The sequence below is a fragment of the Poecilia mexicana genome, unplaced genomic scaffold (assembly GCF_051168715.1).
Source record: "Poecilia mexicana isolate PSO_F unplaced genomic scaffold, ASM5116871v1 scaffold_9, whole genome shotgun sequence".
Lineage (NCBI taxonomy): Eukaryota > Metazoa > Chordata > Actinopteri > Cyprinodontiformes > Poeciliidae > Poecilia > Poecilia mexicana.
The window spans coordinates 1,623,170-1,645,080 of record NW_028263378.1 but is presented as its reverse complement, the minus strand read 5'-3'; the positions used below and the strand labels follow the sequence as shown (position 1 = coordinate 1,645,080).

Sequence of the window (21,911 nt, the reverse complement as noted above, 5' to 3'; positions counted from 1 at the left end):
AACTTAAAAACCCTCATTATTCAACTCCTGCAGACACAATTAGTAAAAAGTTAACGCAGCTTACAGCTATAAGTTTATCTCACACAAATTCACACATTTAAGTTTAAAATGTAAAAAATTCAAGATTTCTGAGACTGAGAGTAAAAGAAAATAACTAAATGCGGCTCAAATGTTTTTCAGTGAACAGTAAAGTACCAGCTGTAAAGCAAACAAAAACCGTTTGATTGGACAAGGCAGCCCAGCTGCTCCGAGTCTGAGATTTAAAGATGATTTTTAAGGAAAATCCTAATTCTACTGTAACTACTGAGGTCCAGAGGTAGAGCACCAAGACGACCCACTGGATGTTACCAGAACCACAGATTGGGAAAATCAATGAAAAAAACAAACTTCATACACAACCAGAAACAGACTGTTAGAAAAACACGGCTGTGAAATTACAGTTCAAGAATGCAATGACAACATCAGCCATGAAAAATATTCTCTCCTCTCCGTCATGTACTTTAATACCTGGGCTCCGTTATTTAAGCTGGACATTATCAGCATAAGTGTGATGCAACACAAACAGACGCAGCTCTTCACAGGAAGAATAGAAAAGGAGGAAAACAGTGGTTGAGTTCCTGGAAAGTTCACCAGAAAACGTCTGAACTTCTGCAGGAAACACAAGTTCCCATCAAAGAACAACAAGCAGAGGAACATTAATAGCTGCAGATTCTTCATATCATCATTGTGATAAAAACACGTTTGCCTCACTGAAATCTAAGCATGTAGAAAACCATCTGATGTTTGACAGAAACCATTTACGATTCTGTAAACAGAGCGATGTCAAAGGCGATGGGAGCCTTTAATAAAACCCAGAGAACAAACATTAAATGATGACATCAGTCAGAAAGCATAGCAGCGCTGAGGCGAACGCTGCAACCACAAACCGCTGCAAACAGAGTCAGGGGGAATCTGCAGCAACGCCGTGATGGACGGACTGACAAACACACGCACACAAAGAAAATAGTTTACCATGCAGAATAAAGCCAACATGCCGACCGGCGTTTTGGATTTTCTCCGATCTCCAGCGTCCCATCAGCGTCCCACACTGGCCAAATATTTTGCCTGAAGCTGTTCTGAAGTTTAGATGTTGGTTTCTTGTTTTTTCTAACTCTGCTCCAGCAGTTGGGCCTCTGATGTCTCCAAAAGAAAAAGTGTGCAAAAACCAGCAGGGAGAGGTCAGAGCCGCGAGCATCCAAGCGTTTCTCCTGTTTTTACTGCACATTCTTTTCAATCAGGACCGGCCCGAACGATCCCGCAGCGAGGCCCGGCCCGGCCAATCAGCACAAACCGTCCGTCTGAAAGCTTCACTGATACACACCCAATCGTTTATAACATCAACCGTAGCAGAGACCAAACGTCTCAGTTTTTTCTAAGAGGTTCAGAAAAGTTTTCTTATCTGTGTGAGTTTTTAGATGTTTGGACTTTTATCTGACAGGAACTCAGACAAGGCAGCAGAACTCAAAGGAACTAATTTAACTGTAACTCACAGTGATCTACTTTCCTATGAGAATGAGGACTTCCAGCAGACGGACTGCCACCGCCAGGCTGCCACCGCCAGGCTGCCACCGCCAGGCTGCCACTGCCAGGCTGCCACCGCCACGCTGCCACCGCCAGGCTGCCATTGCCAGGCTGCCACCACCACGCTGTCACCACCAAGTTGCCACCACCAGGCTGCCACCGCCAGGCTGCCACCGCCAGGCTGCCACTGCCAGGCTGCCACCGCCACGCTGCCACCGCCAGGCTGCCATTGCCAGGCTGCCACCACCACGCTGTCACCACCAAGTTGCCACCACCAGGCTGCCATTGCCAGGCTGCCACCACCACGCTGCCACCACCACGCTGTCACCACCAAGTTGCCACCGCCAAGTTGCCACCACCAGGCTGCCACCACCAAGTTGCCACCACCAAGTTGCCACCGCCAGGCTGCCACCACCAGGCTGCCACCACCAAGTTGCCACCACCAAGTTGCCACCGCCAGGCTGCCACCGCCACGCTGCCACCACCAGGCTGCCACCACCTTGCTGCCACCACCACGCTGCCACCACCAAGTTGCCACCGCCAGGCTGCCACCGCCAGGCTGCCACCACCACGCTGCCACCACCAAGTTGCCACCACCAAGTTGCCACCGCCACGCTGCCACCGCCAGGCTGCCACCACCAAGTTGCCACCGCCAGGCTGCCACCGCCAGGCTGCCACCACCAAGTTGCCACCACCAAGTTGCCACCGCCAGGCTGCCACCGCCACGCTGCCACCACCTCGCTGCCACCACCAAGTTGCCACCGCCAGTGACGCTGTTCTACAACTGTTCTCACATTATGTCTTTACTTCTGTCATTTTCTTCTTTTTCTTGTTTAACTCAACACTTTCTTCTCAACTTTAAATAATTTTATTTTCCCTTCTTTGACCTTTTTGTCGTTTTGTAAATCCTTTTAGTTCACTTCACCTTATAGTCTCTTTGTTTTTTATCTTCCTTTGTATGGATCTTATTCGTTTCCTATTTAACATTTCTTGACATCATATAAAATGTCTTACTTTGAAAAAACCTTAATAGTTTATCTCAAACGTATTTATGCAACTGAAGCTCAAGCTTCAAACTTTAAAATAACTCATCTATTAATTATAATCAATCACTAAGGTGTATTTATCTGTTCACTAATCTAAACCTGAAATAAACCTTTTCTCTTCAACATTTAGTCTCTTTTCTATAGAAAAATCTAATTTGTTTATTCAGAGTTGAAGCGTAATCACCGGAGGAAAACGGAGCGTTTGTTGCGGCGCCTCGGGTCAGAGCGATGCAGGATTATTCCTCCGTAACTCTTCCTGGAAGGAGATCAATTTATCTCGTCGTAAAATACTGCAGCACCAGAAAATCCTTTACTGCTGCATCCAAACGTAACGGCAAGTATCTCAATTAAAGCTGGCCCTTCCTGAATGCCATAGACAACATGACACAAGCTCCCTGATTGGCTATAGGACAGACATCACTTCCTGTTTTGGGGGGCGTCAATAAGAGCGTTTAGCAGCCGCTGGTTTTAATGAGATCTGTGTGCACCGTTTCTTCATCGATAGACCTAATGACCGGTTGCAGCCTGGCAGCCAATACCGTGGCAACGGTTAGAGGCAGATTATCGGATCAGCGTTTCTCCAGGGCCAACGAGATCCAAAGGCTTGTTTTTGGGCCAAACAGGGTCCAGAATAAACGCTCTGGGTCCAAATAAACTGTGCCAAAAAAATTACTGACAGAATTTATTAGATAATAAGTGGCATAATTTTGTTCTGTAAAATGTTTTCATACAGGTTTGCCCAAAAATCTGCAGTCACTCAACATTTCAAAGTGGAGGGAAACGGTCACAACACATTTCCAAACGTCCAAACTTTTCCAGACAAAATCCATTTTGTGCCTAGACGACATCAGGCCTAAAACAACGATCTTCAGAAGATGAACAGATCTGAAAGTTGAGTGTTTAAGAAAAGGAAGAACATCAGGAAGGATCAGATTACTCAGCTGGTTTCTGATGCTGGGTTTTCAGCCAGCAGTTCTTTGAGCTAAAATCTACTCGTTATCGTTCAGGTGTTTCATAATTTCAACGAAAGAAATGGAAATAAATCCTGTTAGCGACCGACAGTCCCTCATTGGATTAAAAACATCATTAATAAACCTCTTCCTCCTCCATGTTTAGGTTCGGTTTTCTGCTGCCAGTTTCAGCCATTGTGACCCCTCGGTTCCGCTGACCTCTGACCTCCTGCAGGATCCCCTCCACCGTTCAGCAGAGAAGAGACTGATGTCCAGTCGGCAGCGCCAGGCTGACCTTTAGCGGCTCAGTCACTGGGGACTCATCTGTCTCTGTGTCCGTCTCCCAGCATGCCTCAGTCCCGCCCTGCTGTCTCATGCTAATGCAGCTGTTTCTAACGGCCACATTGACTTTCTCCTGCCTCTGTATGTAAATACAATCTGCTCTGATCAATGATCAGAGACGGGACATGACGGCGGCCATGACACCTCACTGCTAACACAGACATGCATCCCTCACATCCAGTTTGAACTTTAAAAATCTATTAAATGATTACATTTATCAGCGCTATGATGAGATCAAAAAGTGTAATGATGGATGTTTGAGGTCATGTCAAGTAAGCCTCGCTCAGATCACATGTAAATATGTATTACTGGGTAGTAACTAGTTACATTTACTCCATTACATTTACTTCAGTCACTTTTTGAAAACATATACTTATTGGAGTATTTTTACAAATTTTATTATGAAGTATTTCTCTTACTTCAGTAAAATTTCTGGATTTCTACCCATTGAATGAAAACTAACTTGTTTTAGCCATAAATTCACCAGACACAGACACACCTGTAGTTTTCGTTAAAGTTTCATAATTTTTTTTTATTATTATTGAAAGAAACTGATTTGGAAAAATTTTCTTCTGCCTGATTTTGTTATTTTTGTTACTTATATGAATTATTGCCATTTTCAGCCTTACAATACAAAAAATTTCCACTTAACTTTATGTTTTGGTCTGTCTGATGATGTCATTCTTAAATATCAAATGATTGATAATTTGATCAGTTACTCAGTACCTAAGTTGACCTTTTACCAAAATATTTTTACTCTTATTTGAGTAATTTTCTAGACAGATACTTTTTAGTTTTGAGTAAAATCAAGTGCAAGTCGTGCCACTGTGACTTGACTGCAGTTTCTGGGTTCTCTGCCATCGATCTTTAGAACTGTGCATATTTTCTTCAGCATCGTCTCAGTTTGACCTGATCCAAAGTTTTTGTCGTCACTCTGAGGCGTTGGGATGAACTCACCTCCCACAGGTGTCTGGTGTTCCTGACGGCCCCGGAGTGCAGTTTATCCACCAGGAGGGGGACGCCCTGGAACGGGCCGATCCAGGTTCCCTGAGGGATCCTCTGGGCGGCACAGATCCCGTAACCCAGACCGGGAACCGTACTGGTGCAGAGACACACCTGCAGTTAACGAGGAACAGCTAATTAAAACTCTGCAGTCTGGCTCTTTGATCCACAGCTTAAAAATAATGCAGCAGAAAGAATGATGGAGATAAACTGAGTTTCACTGAGAAACCTTTATGTTTCATCATCTAATCATGCTTTATTCTTATTCTTAACTTTATTCATCTTTTTGTTATTTAGATTTTTTTTTTTTGTTTTATTTTGTTTTCAGATTAGGTTTGTCACAACAACAAATTTTTCTGATGACAAATCATCCCAGAAGTTATGGCAATAAATGATAATATTGTTATTTTGAGACCATTTTCAATAACATGATGGCAATCGCCTAATAATACAAGAACACATTCTGAAAATCAATAAACTTTAAATTCTGATTAACATTTAACACTGGAACTGGAAGACATTTTAAATACACAAAATAAATGAACAAAGCAACAAATAAAATGAATTATGAAGTCTCTGTAAACAAAATTGTCCTTCAAAACAGAGCAGACTGAAGACTTTGTCATCCAGTTTTTGGAAGAAAGAGAAAACAATTATTCTAAAAATGGAAATTTATTGAGCTCATTTTAATTTATCATTATTAAATTATACATAGTGACAGGTCCAAATCAGATATTATCTGATAGTTTACATTTGTGTGTGTAAAGAACTCATAAAGCAGAGTAAAAATAAAATTTGATCAGTAAATTAGAGGCTTAGCAACACATTAAATTTGTAGCCTGAAAATATTAACTTTGTCTTTATCTTTGAGCCTCAAGATTTCATCCAAACAAACAAATAGTTCACTTTTCAGATGACAGACAGGTATGTAGACGTCACCTCTCTGGGCAGATCCCTCAGCCAATCAGGGACGTCCGGCAGAGGAACAGGCGCTGCAGTGCTGCTGGTGCCCACCAGGCGGCGCAGCGAGTGAAGAGGGCCATGCATCGGACACTCGCCGTTCCTGTTATCTGCACACATGTCGCAACCTGCAGAGAAACGGAAGGATTTTACAAAGTTTAACTGTATGCTCTCCATTAGTTAGGTTTCCGAGTGAGACTTTTGATTTATTTAGCCTGAATTACACAACTGGGATTAGTCACCAACACATTACTCAATTAGCAAAACAGTCGTTCAACAAGAGCAGAATCAAATAAAGCAACATTTCCAAATGTTCACCACAAATTATCAAAAGATGTTACAATTATGCATTATTTACAGCAGAAAACAGCTTTAAAATGTCCTGTTCAATTAAAAACTACAGCGTGAATCAACTGACACCTGCTAACTTCCTGTTCACCAGATTTAGAAACTTGTTGCTAATTTAGTGCTCAAAATTTTAAAGCTCAGGAACTCCAGAATGTTGATAATTTTCATTGTCGACAGATTATTACTATTTCAAACTAGTTACAGTTTTTTTTTTATCTATTTGTTCATCATTAAGGTTTTCTGAAAGGTTATGCTATGCTGTGCGTCAACATAACTCCAGAAGTTTCTGGAAGAAACCATTAGCTTAGAGCTGCTAACGCTAGCAAGCTCAACTATAACTGGAAGCAAATCTTTTAAACTTTATTTTTATCCCTCAGAAACCTCGCACGGTTAGAAACACTCAAACAAAATAAATAAATAAAACAACATAAACAATTTACAACATTTCTAAATAACTTACCAGCGTCTGCTTTTGTGAGAAACAAACTGAAACAGAAGGTTAGTACGGAGGCCTCTAAGGGACATGGGGGAAAAAAATATTTTTGCGTTACCTCGCAAAACTTACAGCAGTATTTACTAGTCTATTTTGTATACAATTATAAATATCAATTTAAATTTTCAAATCTATAAACATTTAAAGAGCCTCAGTGAAAACGTGTTTATATATTCTTGACTCTGGTGCAAAAATTGATTGAAAATCGATTTATTTACTGCCTGTTTATGTTTGTGTGAGGTTGAGATGGAACTGCAAATGAAAACAGCCCTTTATTAACCATTCAGATTATCAACACAAAAGAGACACAATCAAAACTGTCAAATATGTCTTTATTACCCCGTGACTATAACTCAGAAATAGTCCAGATAGTTTGTATATATATTTTTTTTCTTTCCTTCTTACTCAAAGTTTGTTTACATCTTAAAAGAGATGGAAAGCCCATGTTTGGTCTGTTTTGCTTTTGCACAAAGGTTTGTGGTGCATTTCTCTCCTAAAGAAGAAATAAAACTTCAGAGATCTCACAAACAAGGACAAACCTTACGAAGCCTTATAGCAGAAAGTATAATGACCACCGTAAGAAAGACTTTCAGTATTCATTTATGCCGCATGAACTGATCAGTACATTATTGCAAGGGAACGCAAAAGAAGAAGAAAAATTTTCCCATGCATTAATTTACGTATCATTGTTCACATTCTTTTCTCAATTTTATTTATCAATTCGCTTATTTGTTTATTTATTTGCTCACTTTTTTAAAATTTCACTGACCTGTTGACATATTTCATTATTTATGTATTAGCTTGGCTTTTCATCTAATAGTGTGTTTAGTAGTTTTTTTCTATATTTTTATATTAGCATTGTTTGATATTTTGTTCAGTATTAGGTTTTCCTCATGTGTTTTTTACTCACCTTCTTTAAAAACCTGACTTTTACTTTTCAATCTCCAGGCCTTAAAACAACCTACACGCAAGTCGACGGTATGGCCCCGTCTGCTTTAAAACCTTTTTTTTTTAACGCTCCACGGGACTTATTTTGTTCCTGACTGTGTGAAAAACTGAAACTGATGAAAAAAGGATCCTGTTTCCACAATAAAGTCCAAATGAGGGGAAAAAGTCCTCTGTGGTGTTTTTCTACGCTAATGTAGCTTGCAGCATATTGCCTGGAGTTAGTGAGTGTCAACATTTACTTACAGATGCAGTCTGACAGTAATGGATGCTAATTGACTGTAGCAACATAATGAGAGATGATTATCTGGACAGAAAACTCCCACAAAGGCTGAGAGAAACAGGATGTGAATGTTGTTTTTTCTGACTTTCCCAAAATGAAAACATTTTCCATTTGATAGACTGGCAGCTGCTTTTACACCATGATGAATGGGAGTTAATTAAATCATATTAAAGTCATTTATTAACCGCAAAGTGCAGCCCTGGTTCATGGCTGAGTAAATGGGAAAAATTCTCCATGTGTTTCTGTTAATGATGGTTTTTTGTTTGTTTTTGTTTTGATTTTAAGGACAGAAATCTGGGATTCACCTAAAGAGGAGACATTTGCGTGAGGACTCAAAATGTTTCCATATGAGTGTAAGAAAACTAACGAAATCATTTAATAGCCAGAAGCTTTGCAGGGATACGACAGTTGTGTTTTAAATACTTTCTGTTTTAGGAAGTTCATTACAAAATGTTTTTGTGGTGGTATGAAAAAATAGTAAAAAAATATATATTTATCATATTTTTTCCCAGAATAAGAACAGCTGAAACTATAAAGAAATGCAGATGAAATCCATCCATTGATACAATTATCAGCCTTGTTGCTCCAAAACCTGAGCTAAACCATTTTCCTCTTATGCTAGCAAAGAATCATGACATCAAGATGACAGAAAACTGCTGCTAAAAGTATTTCAGCTGAAAAAACAGATTTATGAATGATCAGAAAGTTCCAGATACACAGAAACCTGAAGAACAGGTTTCAGATTCTCCAGGAAGAATAAGGATGGACTGCAGAAGGAAATCAGGCCCACAGTGACCAAAGTTAGATTGAAACAGAAAAACCTAAAAAAAAAAATCATTCAGAACAGCAAGAAATGAATCTGATAAAAACAACAAAACGCAGTCAGAGAGGCGACTGAGACCCAAATCAGACCTTTTCACAGCACTCTGAGTGACCCAGTTCTGATATCCAATGCGTGCCACTTCCAAATGTGGAAATAAATCAAATATGTATCTGACTGTTTTCGAAGCGTCTGCAGCCTGAACACTCATATCGCATTAATCTGACGTTTACGTCATTGTTGTGAGACATGCATCCTGATTCTGCGCCAGAAGAAGCCATAAGTGATGTAAACAAAGGCTGAAAAGACTTATGAAAGCAGTCAGTCAGAGAAATGCATCACATCACAACCCCACCAGGATAAATGATAAACCATATGATAAATGTCCAACCTGACCTGGAAGACATGCTAGCAGCTAGAAACACGTTGAGCTGTTATTTTATTCTGTTCTTTCTAAAACATAAACCTCCTCACACCGGACGCCGCCTCAGGATTACATCAACAGCTTTTGTCCTGAACGGTACCGAGCTGTGCTGATGAGGCTGAGCTGAAAACGGGTCGGCTCATCTGTGATTCAGACTCGGTTCTCCGGTCCACCTCCAGCAGACGGACTGAGTCGCTCTGTTCCCAGAACTCTCAGAGGAATCTGAGGGGAACTTTCTAATTTACAGGACTGCTGTTGAGAGCTTTTTAATGGTTGCTCTAATTGAAACATTTTACACTGTAGTAATGAGAATTAGCCGGTTTCACAACACGCTCTGTGATTCCATTGTTAAGATTTTGCATAATTTCCTGACCTGCTGCCAGCTGAAGCATTAAAACCAGAGGTTCAGTAACAAACTCCTGGACTCTCCCTCAGTCCAATCATCTGATGATGATTATGGATGATATCTGTGTTTGTTTGCAGTTTAGATGAAGAGCGGCCACACACTGAGCCCAAACATATTTATCTGATCCGGACTCTCCTGGATGACACTTTCTGGGCTCCTCGCTAAAGGCAGCAGGAATCAGGTTGAACAAATAAAAGCCTTTATTGGTTCAAGGTGAGACAGAAGCAGATTAAGCCCACAGAGAAAAATGCTTGAAAAACAGCTAAAAACCCCCAAATAAGTTAAAATTGACTCTTTAAAGAAATAAATTACATATCTATGCAATAACACAGCTAATGCCGAGTACAGAACCTGTCAGAACCAGTAGGCGGTCCTCTAAGCAGCAGAAACTAAACATACGATTTGAGTAAAAATCTGATGTGCAGGATCACAGATGTCCTCATGACATTCCAGCCACTGATTGGACAATTTTCACATCAGATTTATGGTGTTTTCACACCTGGTAGCCCGGTAAACTGGTCAGCTGGTACCAAAGTTGCAACATCTGTTCCATCTCCAGCTGCTTTGGTTCTGTTTCTCTCTGCTCTCAGTCAAACCAACCAAACCCCCTCAGCAGCCTGTTCCCCTCCTCGCCTGTGGGGGCGCTCCACCAAAAACCACTGCAGGAAACAACATGAAAACCTCCATGGCCCCGAGTGGCCACCTTTGGAGGACGCCACTGCACACTTTCCAATCATTGGTAAAATTAAAGTTGCAGTATTACGTTAAGTTGATTTTTTTTTTTTTTTTTAGCTTTACATCATGTTATGATGTTCCCTCATCAAAAACACACCTGGAGTGTTACCTTGATTCCGTCATGCATGTTTGAGAAATAATTCAATTTCCATGGCAACCATTAAGCTGCAAAACACCTGGGTGGACCTAGCCCCGCCTTCGAGGTGCAGCTCCTCCTCTGACCTGCAGTTTCCAAGCTAACGAGTTTCCTCCACTGCGACTCCCCCACCAAGCTCCTTCAGACTAGCCAGCAGCAATTAGCAAACACCTGTGGAACTGCATGTACTGAGCTCAATATAGGAGCCACTTCTCAGTGAAACACTGATAAAAACATTGTTAAAGGTTAATAGAGGAGCCATGTTGAGATCACTTCCTGAAGGTGGAGTTTCAGAAAGAGCAGGAGTTTTTAAAGGGACAGAGGCCCAATTTCAAAACATTAAATCAGGAAGTAAATTTTGTGTTAAATCATATTTTATATACAGTATTTTTATAGAAACTGAAGGTAGCATAGTTACATCATTGTGCTACAAAATGGCATTAAGTGCCTGGAAAAGACAAAATACTGCCTTTTCAAGTCCAAATCAGAAATCATTTCGTTTTGGAAGCTGAACTTTTGCTCAGTTAATTAATTTTGTTTAAAGTAAAACTACCATGAATTAAACAGGTTTCAGCCAGAAGAACAGAAAAAGTTCTTATAATAAATAATAAGAACAATTAAAATATTGAAGGTTGTCTTCAAAGCTGACAACTTTCATCATTAATTTAAATATTAATTTTGCTTTTTCAGGTTTAAAACTCTGAATGTGAGAAAAAGAAAGATGAAAGAAACTGAACCAAAAGAAGATTAACCCAGATAGAACGTCTGTAGAACCGACAGAACCAGCAGAACCCATCAGGTCCTGCAGCAGGCAGACCCGCTGCGTTTCCTCTGAACGCTTCAGCCACGACCGAGCTGCTCTTCATCGTCCCGTTTCTCCTCATCCTCCAATAAAACCACGTCTGACTGGATCTGACCAGACGGCATCTTACTTAGAAAAACACTGAAGATGTTCCAGGTTTAATCTGCCAAACAAAAAGTCCAAATTCTGCCTGTTTTTCTGCTTTCACTCCTTTTCTTTTACAGGAAACACTTAAATCTATGAATTCTGAGTTAGAATATAGGCAAAGGATAAAATGTTCCAAATTTATTTACTTTCTAACTTTATTGTACTTTTTTCTTTTCATTATCATTTTATACACCTTCCCAAACACTAAGATGTAGACATTAATGTGTTTCTTGTTAAATTTACAGTTTGGCGTCTTTGTGTTGCATTTACTTCATTCGGCTCTTTAGGCCTTTTGTGGTTGTAATAAATCAGATTTTCCAAAAAGTTTCAAACACAAACTACTGGAAAATGTTCAGTTTTAAGTATGAATTTAAATGTAAATGTCGCAGTTGGAGTTCAGTTTGTCCTCTAAATGAAGCCATGATGGAGTAAAATGTGTGATTAACCCTTTAATCTTCTTGAATGTTTACATTAAAACTTAAAAATATTTTTTCCCCTGAAGCAAATCATTTTTTTCTTCATTAAAACTCAGATATTCACTGAATGATGACAAACAGATGAGCAACTTTAAAGGATTCAGAGGAAAAACTGAACTCACTTTATTTAGGAACAATGTTCTCCTGCTGAAATGTATTAATTCATTTGCTTTTCAATAAACCTTCTGAAAATTCTGAACGTTCAAGAAAAAATAAAGGAAAATTCCAAAATGTCTGAAAAAATTTTAAAATAAAAATGTAACTAATTTTAAACTGATATCCTGCTGCTGCTTCATTAATTATCTTTATAATTATTTGATATTTATTCTCAATGAAACTAAACTAAGTGAACAGTTGATTGTTTTATTAATTCAAATACACTAACATTGAAAATTTAAACTAATCACTGCAGAACTAAACAGAAATTAATTTAAAGACTAAAAGTGACCTGAATTATTATTATTATTATTATTATTATTATTATTATTATTATTGGTTCAATTATTATTGGAGGTCAGACAGTGACGTGAGTGTGTGACTTTATCTACACCTCCCCCCCTCCACACACCCACCCACACACACACACACACACACACACACACACGCACACACACACACATTCACCCCAGAGACCTGCATACGGCCGTGTTGGGATGATAAATAGCGGGCCGGCAGGCCGGTGGATCGATCTTCCTCCCCCTCTCCTCCTCTTCCTCCCGCTCTTCCTCCCCCCTCTCTCCTCCACAAACACAAAACTATATACAGCAATTAATTCCTGCTTGTCCCTCCATCCCTCATCGGGCCTGCCGGAGCGTATTGACTCAGATTACTGCTGATGGTCCGTTTTATCACCGCGGGATGAACAGCGAGGGGCGGCGGGGCTTTTAGGCCCGCAGACAGCCGGGAGGAGGAAGAGGAGGATGAAGGTGATGCGGCAGCGGCGCGGAGATGATCTGAAGATGTTGGAGGTTTCTGATCCAGAAGATCAGAGTCAGAGCTTCCGGTCCTTCCGGAAGGTTTTCTCTCCGGATCAGAATAAATCATCCAGTCCGACTGATGCTGCTCATAAAGCCGCTAATGTGGCAAAAAGGAGCAAAAAATCCTCCACTTTTCACACCGAGAACTAAAGTTAAACTGGTAAAATAAACGACTAAAATGTCTGTTAAAGTTCTTATAGTGAGGCTTTATTATTCAATTAAATTATGAGTTTGAAAAACATTTATGACAACCATAAAGTACAAACAAACATTTCTCCGATATCAGTAGATAATGTATTATTATTATTATTATTATTATTATTATTATTATTATTATTATTATTATTATTATTATTATTATTATTATTAAGTAAAATCCTTAAAGATAAAAACAGTGAAGTCGCTCTTTCGGAAACTACAACCCACTTCCGCTCCGTGAGCAAAACAGTTAAAAGTTTAACAGATTCACGGATCAAACCATTTATTAAGATATTTATTAATTATTTTATGTCTGCTTGGAGACGCCATCAGCAAGGAGCTTGTTAATAAGGAATCGATGTAATCGATGACGCTTCGATTAATTATTACTTCCTTAATAATAATATTTAATTAAAATATTTGATCATAGGAAGAAAGAATATATTTTCCTGCCACAGGCCCTGAGCAGATATGTTATTATATGCACAGAAATATGAATCAGCATTTCACTGAATATTGTATTTTTACACTGACTAAATATAATTAAACCTGGACTGAAACACACATTAATTTGAATTATGTGCTAAATAATTGAAAAAGTAAAAAAAAAAAAAAAAAAAAAAAAAAACGGTTAATATTAAAATGTATTTATTCTAACAAAAACTTAAGTTTGTGCATAAAAATAGCAAATATCTACAGTTTTACACAGATATTAGCAATATTGGAACAAACTGCTCAGATATTTTTTAAACTTTTATTATTTATTATCTACAGTGACTTTGTCTTCTGCATTTATCTGCGCGCTCTAACAGGAACTTCCGCCTTTCAGTTTAGGAAAATCATAAAATATAAATTATGAAGTTTTGTGGAAACAGAACAATTCACGAGAAATGAACTGATCGCAAGGGGGGCGGGGGGGGGGGTGCGGTGACACGCGCCTTTAAATTGATCCCGCACGTGCGCCGCTTCAAAGGGCCGCTTGGCGTGCGTTGTGACGGAAGAGCGCGAGCTGAACGCCCCACGCCGCGGAGAGGAGAGTCTGAGGCCGCGTGCGCGTGGAAGTGTGAGTGGTTTTTACGCATGAAGGGACTCTGTCAATGTCGGTCCACGCGCACGAGCGCGCGCAACCACAGGAGGTAAAAACTGAAGCCTGAAGAAAAGATAAAACTCCGCGTCAAGGATTATTTATAATAAATTATGATAAGCTGGGAAAATTAGAAAAATAGACAAATGTTTTTCTCTTCAGATGAGCAAAAATAATTTAACTTATTTATTTGATTTCGACAAATTATAATTAGAAATGGAAAACAGGCAGGAAAGATGTAATTTAACAGACAATCTGCAGGTTCAGAGCCTGCTGGGCTGCTGGCCTTTGACCTCTGACCCTCCACACCCCAACAACCTTCCTCCTCCTCCTCCTCTTCCTCCTGCTTCCGTTTATTTTTCACCTGATTCTGGTTTTAATCAAAGAAAATGTAAAATTTCAGATTTTTTTTAGAAACGCAATGACATGACAGAAAAAACTGAATAAAGTTTTAAATGAAAAACCATAAATATGACGTAAAGCACTTTGAACCGCCATGCTGCTGATTGAAACATTACGTTTAATATTTTTAAATCATTAAATCAACTCACGCTGGAAATCTGCAAAATTATTTCAATTTAGAAAAATTCTTAAGAGCTTTTGATGCAGCTGAATGTTTTCATGTGGAGATAACAGATCAAAGGAGATCTAAAGCCAGAGAGGTTAAAGGTCACAGACTGATGGGTGGATGTCTGCAGAGCGCGGCAACATCTCTGTGTGTGTGTGTGGGTGTGTGTGTGTGCGTGTGTGTGCGTGTGTGTGTGTGTGTGTGTGTGTGTGTGTGACGTACGGTTGTTGAGCTCCCCGGTGTGGTTGCTCAGCGGGATGATCTCCATCCTCTGCTGGCCGTACAGGTAGTAGTCCAGCTCCTCGGAGGTCAGCTTGCATCGCCCCCCCGCAGCCTTCCCGCACTCCTCCGCGCCGCCGCCCTTCACGCTGGACGACACCACCCCGACCGCCGCGCACCGCTGCTCCTTGGCCTGCTGGAGGAGCTCCGCGGCCGGGTTGTGGCCCTGCTGGTTGTCCGGGGGGACCACCACCACCAGGTCCGCCGCGGCCCCCGGCGCCGGGGCCAGCGCCTGCCCGAAGAGCGCGATCTGCTGCGGGACGGGCAGCTGAGCGAGGCCCGCGGGGGCGGAGATGGAGGAGGAAGAGGAAGGAGCTGCGGAGGATGAGGAGGTGGAGGACGATGAGGAAGAGGATGTGCAGGCCAGGAGGTGCGCGTGCAGGCGGGACGGGCGCAGGGCGTCCACGGCGATGGAGAGGCGGTCTGGTGGAGGCGGAGGCGGTGGCGGGGCCAGCGGAGCCTTGAGCTGGGCCTGCGGGAAGAGCTGCTGCCAGTGCTGCAGGTAGGACGGGTCCACCTTGAGGAAGGCCGAACCGCTGGGGTCACCCGGCTTCAGCATGGCGGCACTGCGGGGGTCAGAGGGCGTCATTAAACACAGAGAGGACACAAAACCAATCAGATTCATTCAGAGTCCAGAAAAACAAAAAGAACCGGTTCTTTACTGTCACTCAACTTCAGTCAGAAAGGAGTTCACTTTGAACTGAGATTTATTTTCTCAATGATGTCTGACCAGTTATTCTTCAGGACAATTATAAAAAAATAACTTCATGACAACTATATACATTTATACAAATGAATATAAATATATCAATTTCTATAGATTTATATAAATATATATGAATCAATACATTTTCCCCACAAATGAAACAGATTTAGTTTTACACATTTAAGGCAGTTTTTCTAAATGTATCCAGATAAAACATAATTTCCCCCAACAATCACTTCTTCTTATGCTTCATACTTAGAAACTTTAAAAATATATATTTATCCATATAATTATCAGGTTTTCTGGAGATTCTGTTTAGTTTTGGTTGAAGTTTTATTGTTGTTTTTGTTTTGCTTTAACTGTAAATTGGATCATTAACTCTTGCGCACTGTGCGCTTTTATTTAAAGGAAACAGAGCAATTCAAAGGACATTAGCTTTAGAGATTGATTTCCTATTGGTAAAAAGTGTCAGGAAATCCATGAAATCTCTGCTATGCTTATTAGCAAATTAAAATAAATCAAATTATTTAAAACAGGAGAAATAATAAAAACGGTCCTGATGCGCAACCTTTAAACGTTTCTGAAGATTTGCAGTTTTGACCCAATAATTTACTTTTCTAGATATACTTCGGTCATTGTTTGAATAAAATCTGTCGCCTGTTGCAGTTTAATTAATTTAACTCTTAAACAGTAAACACTGCAGCTTTGTTGTTTTATTTTACGCGCAAAAACGCGTAAAACCAAAAACAGAGCAGGCTCACCTGCTCTGTCTGAAGAGGTTCAGCAGCCTGCTGGAGAACGTTTCATCGGAACCAATGAACTGGAGATCCGTTTGGTCCAGCGGAGACCAGCGGTGCGCCGCTCCGAGCGCGCCCCGGCAGAGGCAGCGGTCGGCGGGGTGAAGACGTGGGGAGTCTCCGCTGATGTTCCTGATTTATTCCGGGCTTGTTTTTAAAGCGGAAGTTGTTTAAAAAGCTCGGATCGGTTCCGAACCGACCGGGTGCTGATGTCCAGTCAGCGGGGAGCTTCTCTCCACCTCCAGGCTGCAGAGAACCAGCCGGGACAGTCCGCTGCGTCCAGCGCGTCTCCGCAGCCAAAACTGCTCGACCCGCTCCTCCTCCTCCTCTCTCTCTCTCTCTCTCTCTCTCTCTCTAAAACACACATGTTGTTTCTCTCAGCCTCCTTTCTTTAAACTCACAATTCTCACATTTTTCTCAGTCAGTCCTCTTTTTCTCCATCCACATTTTCCCAAAAACTCCCACAGCTTGGACTTCCGGTTCTCCTTATCTCTCCTGTTTTTTGTTTTTCTTCAGGTCTGTTCATTCAAAGAGCCTTCAACGTAAACAGATAATTGGGTCGGAACCGGCTGGATTCCAACTGTCTCTGCATCAGCAGTAATAGATATGATAGCCCGTTCTTTTAATTATTGCCTTTTTCACCCAAACATCAATAGTTTTGTCCAAATTCTCAGGATTTCAGATGTTCCGAACTGATTCTGAAATTTTAATTATGCAGAAATAAAGAAAACTCTGAAACTCTCTTCAGTTTTTATTCCGGCCAGTAAAAATGAACTTTAGGTTCATTTTAGGAGCTAAACAGAAAACGCGCATTAACCTCGGACTGCATCACCAGTAGGCGGCGCTATTGGCCACTTTTCAGACAATATTTACCAAAACCAGAAAAACTGATTGATTTTCTTTGCTGTTCATATTTAGTGGGCAGGAATTAAAATGAGAAATAACGAGAATCGTTATGCAGTACCACTAACGACCAACAGGGGATGACTCAATGACGTCACTGCCTCCATCTCAGGTTTGATCAAGAAGAAACTCACTATTGTAGGATGGATGGAGGAGTGACTCCTCCATCCAGTGGAGGAAGAACTTGTTCATCAGCTGAACTTCTTACTGTGATCAGACACGATTCAGTTCACTGTGAACCAGTTCACTGTGAACCAGTTCACTGTGAACCAGTTCACTGTGAACCAGTTCACTGTGAACCAGTTCATCCTGAACCAGTTCAGTTCGTCTGTGTGACTCTTTCTAAGGTTTCTGGTTTTTGCTCCTCTGCTGGATTTTCTCCTGCTGCTCTCTGCAGGACCTGCTCTCTGTTAAAGTGGAGATTATCGCTGTTACAACATTCACTATCGCCTCCTGTGGTTGGTGGCCGTCCTGTTGTGGTCTCACCTCGCCGAGATCCAGGCACGTCTTTCACTTTCACTCGGCCTGTGTGTGTGTGTGTAGATAAGACAGATTACAGCCCAGCTCATTGTGTTTAGGGTCTGACTTGTTATCCAACAGCCTGAATTTTCCCACCCGTTGTCCTACACACACACACACTCCCAACGGTTGGGTACGTGTGTGTATGTGTGTCCATCAGCTATTGTAAGTTTCTATGGATAATAACATCAACTGTGTGTGTGTGTGTGTGTGTGTGGGTGTGTTTGTGTGTGTGTGTGTGTGTGTGTGTGTGTGTGTGTGTGTGTGTGTGTGTTGTTATGACTGGCGTTGGCCTGACAGGCCCCATTCGTCATCCCAGAGTCCTCTGCAGGATTGATAAAGAACAAAAACACAAACATAAGCGTCTGAAAATGAACTCCTGTCGGTTTAAAGACACTTTTTCAGCTCAGAGGAATGCGCCGCTGCGACGGGTTGGAAGTTCAAATCCCACTTCTGGCTGCTCCTCATCAGCTGTTTTTATTTTATCAGACTCTCAGCTTCAAGCATCGTCTCTGAATGATCCACAGAAAAGTCACAAAACACTCATGTGGTCTCATAATAATCTGATTTATCTGAAACATAAACGCCTTCCTCAACAGCTTAGTGCTAAAATAGCTTCAAAGTCACATTTCTGTCATCTGACTGAAAGAAGTTCGACACGATGTAACTGAATCTACATGAATAAACCACCAGCTAATCCTCACTGTGTCCTAGTATTTAAATGAAACAATAATTTATTTGAGGAGAAAAATAAAAAAATTCCCAGTTTCTATCAGATTTTGAAATAAAACTAAATCAGAAAATCAACAAATTAAAAAAGTTAAACTACAAAATGATGTTCAGGTGAAATTTCACTTATTGTTTTTTTTATTGGGATTTTATGATTGTGAAGCTGAAGGAAAATACTTGGCATTATCACAAGTCTTCCCCAGATCATGATGCTGCCACCACCGTGCTTCAGTAATGTGTGTTATGTAATATCCACACAGGCTGAAAAGTTTAATTTAGGTTTTACATGATAAGAGCAGCAAACAGAGTTATTACAGTCACACTATAAGAAAACATCAAGGTATTCTGAGCAAACTTTTAAAATAAAATTAATAAATAATTCACTACAAATTCAGCAAATTTCTTTCCATCTTCCTTTTAGCGCTTTAAAAAGCCAAAAACCACCTGAAACAGAAAATCTGATACATTCAATCACATTTCAGCAGAAAGACATTTTGAACTGAGAAAGTTACTTTGAATTTTGACATTTCCAAACTTTTCTAATGCAATGCTTAAAAAATGTTGATAAAAAACAGGGATTCACCTTTCTTTAATGTTTAATATATTTACTGAAACGTTTACGTTGCAAAAATACAAACGTACAGAAATTAGCAGTGAAAAAACAAAAACAGTAATAACTAAAAATGATGAACAGACTCAGTCCTCACTGTCACTGAAGTGCTGAGCAAAGAGAATGAAATGATGTCTGAAGCTAAACGATTCCAGCTGGACCAGTGTAACTGAAAACCATCCATCTTTGAACCTGTGACGATTATTGATTAAAAAACAGAAGAAAAGATTCCAAGTCTGGTAAAAACTAGTAAATTTTTACCACACTTCTCCAGAATCTGATATTCTGGAGAAAATCAGATGAATCTCACTACACATTTGATTTTCTCCAGTTTTAAATTTGACATCTTTCTTCGGGGGTAGCAGAGTTTAGGAGGGTGGAATAGAAAAGCATGCCACACTATTCAGATGGGCAATAGTTTTCCTTCCACTTTAAAACCAGGTTACTTTGTCTGTGTCATAAAACATGAAGCAGTAAAGTTTGTGCCTCTAATGCACAGGTGTCAAACTCCAGTCCTCAAGGGCCGCTGCCCTGTAACTTTTAGATGTGCCTCTGCTGCACCACGCCTGAATAGAATAATTAGGTCATTAAGGCTCTGGAGAACCGATCTACACAAGGAGGAGGTAATTAAGCCATTTCATTCCAGTGTTTTGTACCTGTGGCACATCTAAAAACTCCAGGACAGCAGAGGACTGGAGTTTGACACCCCTGCTCTAATGGATCAACATTCAAACCAATCAATCATTTTTCATTCATCCCAGATGAACTCATACTCACAGGATTCGTTCTGTGATGGAAAATGATGAACTTCCCAAACTTTTCCGAGATTGGAGTTTGCTGAATGAGAAACTTTGCTGAGTATTTTTAACTCCATGTTTGCTGAGTGTCAGGAAGTCGAGCAGCAGAAGAAAAGCTCAGATTCTGATCATGTCTGACGTTTGGCTTAATTTGACCGATAAAAGTTTCTCTGGAATCCGACTGAAGCAGAATTTCCCTCCACAGGAGGGGTGTCCAAAGTGTGGCTCAGGGGCCGAATGTGGCCGCTGGACTGATTTTATGTGGCCTGCCAGCTCACATGGAGACGGAGACTTTCAGTTTTCAATTTGGGCAAAATTATTTCAATCAAGTTCAAATGTTTGACACAACGGAAAGTTTTCATCTTTTAATAACCACACTGTTTAATTTCATCATAGATAGAAACACACCAGGCTGTGAGTGTTATAAATACTTTTCTGGGTTTATTTACGTGTTTTATTAAAGTGATTTTAAAAAATGTTGAAGCTTAATCTTCAGATAGAAACTTGGTAATCCGTTTTCTGTTGGATTACCATTTTTTTCTCCGTCTTCATCATCATTTTTAGTTCAAATCATAATTTCTCTCCATGCGGTCGCCGGGGAGACGGAAAACAGAGAAGAAACGGAGAGAAAAGGGAGGAAAGCAGAGCAGGAGCAGAATTAGGTGTTTTCATCCATTGATTAATGGCTTTCTAAAGCAAAGCACATCGAAAGGCGCCGGCCGATCAATAAATTAACTGCCCAAATTCATCATTTTCTACAACAAAAGCTAATTATTTAGACGGCTGCAGGAAAGACAGAAAAAAACAACGTATTTTTAACAAGAGTTTATTTAGCAGAGCTTTGTATTCCTGTGTGTGAGGAGACTGCAGATTCAACAGCAGCCATGAGGAAATGCAACGTTAGTGTCCTTAAGGAAGAAGAAACGGTTTCCCACCAGGATCAGTAATTAAAACGACGCAGAAACAAAAAGATGAACATCAGAAACACCTGCAGATTTATTACAATAAAAACCAAATTAATAATTAAACTTTGCTCACCTTACAGCCACACTGACCTCTCATGTAAAGAGGTTTCTACGTCACAAAACATGGGAGAACCTGCAGAAACTCAACTTCCACCATTATTCTTCTCCATATAGTGACCAGATTTTAATTCAAACACTTATGTTCATATATATAAGACGCATTGTAAAAATATGCAGTTGAATCACTGAGTTAAAGCCTCATCTACAGAAACTGTTCCATCTTTATTTAAAAAACCCAACAACGTTGGGCTGACTAAAGAGCTGCACAGCAAGTGAAACAAGACAAAAATAAAAATTAAACAGAATCTGAAATCCTTAGAGGCTCTGAAACAGGTTTGAAAGCTGCATCTTCTTACAGAGCACCATGTTTGTATAAAACCAGACAGAGCACATTACCAACCGTCAGCACGGTGGTGGTAGGGTGATGATGTGGGACGTTTCAGCAGTCAGAGGACCCGGTCACATTAAGTTCACCATGAACTCCTCTGGAGTCAAATGTGGGTCCGTCTGACAGCTGGAGCTTCATCCAAACTGGGATCACTACGGCATATGGCAAGCTGATTTAACATAAAATCAGTTTCATCTGACTCCAGATATCTGAAGATTAGTTTGGAGACGCATCTATGTTGATCCTGAATGGTAATTCAAAATATCTGCATTTACATTCTGTTCATCATCTGTAATTATGATTCAAGATATCTAAAGTGTAATTAAGAGTCAAAACTAAATTTTTAGATATCTGAATTAAGAATTGATTTCTTTCAGCTCCACTGAGCTGTCCAACAGTTTCCTGCACAAAATAGTCAGAAAATGTCAGCATAGAGAAAGAGCTCAGCAATGTGGG

The 21,911-nt window shown here is 40.4% G+C and overlaps 1 protein-coding gene across 1 annotated transcript in view; it reads right to left on the bottom strand.

The window, feature by feature from the left end:
* The window catches only part of prdm6 (PR domain containing 6), a 71,146-nt gene extending 54,342 nt beyond the window's left edge, over positions 1 to 16,804 (bottom strand). The window contains exons 1-4 of the mRNA XM_014989099.2: positions 16,449 to 16,804; positions 14,925 to 15,547; positions 5,840 to 5,988; positions 4,856 to 5,014 (exon numbers count right to left, since the gene is read on the bottom strand). Of these exons, the coding sequence (XP_014844585.1) occupies positions 4,856 to 5,014; positions 5,840 to 5,988; positions 14,925 to 15,540 (924 nt within the window). The 5' untranslated portion in view covers positions 15,541 to 15,547; positions 16,449 to 16,804. The remainder of the gene's footprint in view (positions 1 to 4,855; positions 5,015 to 5,839; positions 5,989 to 14,924; positions 15,548 to 16,448) is intronic.
* Positions 16,805 to 21,911: the final 5,107 nt, after the last annotated feature.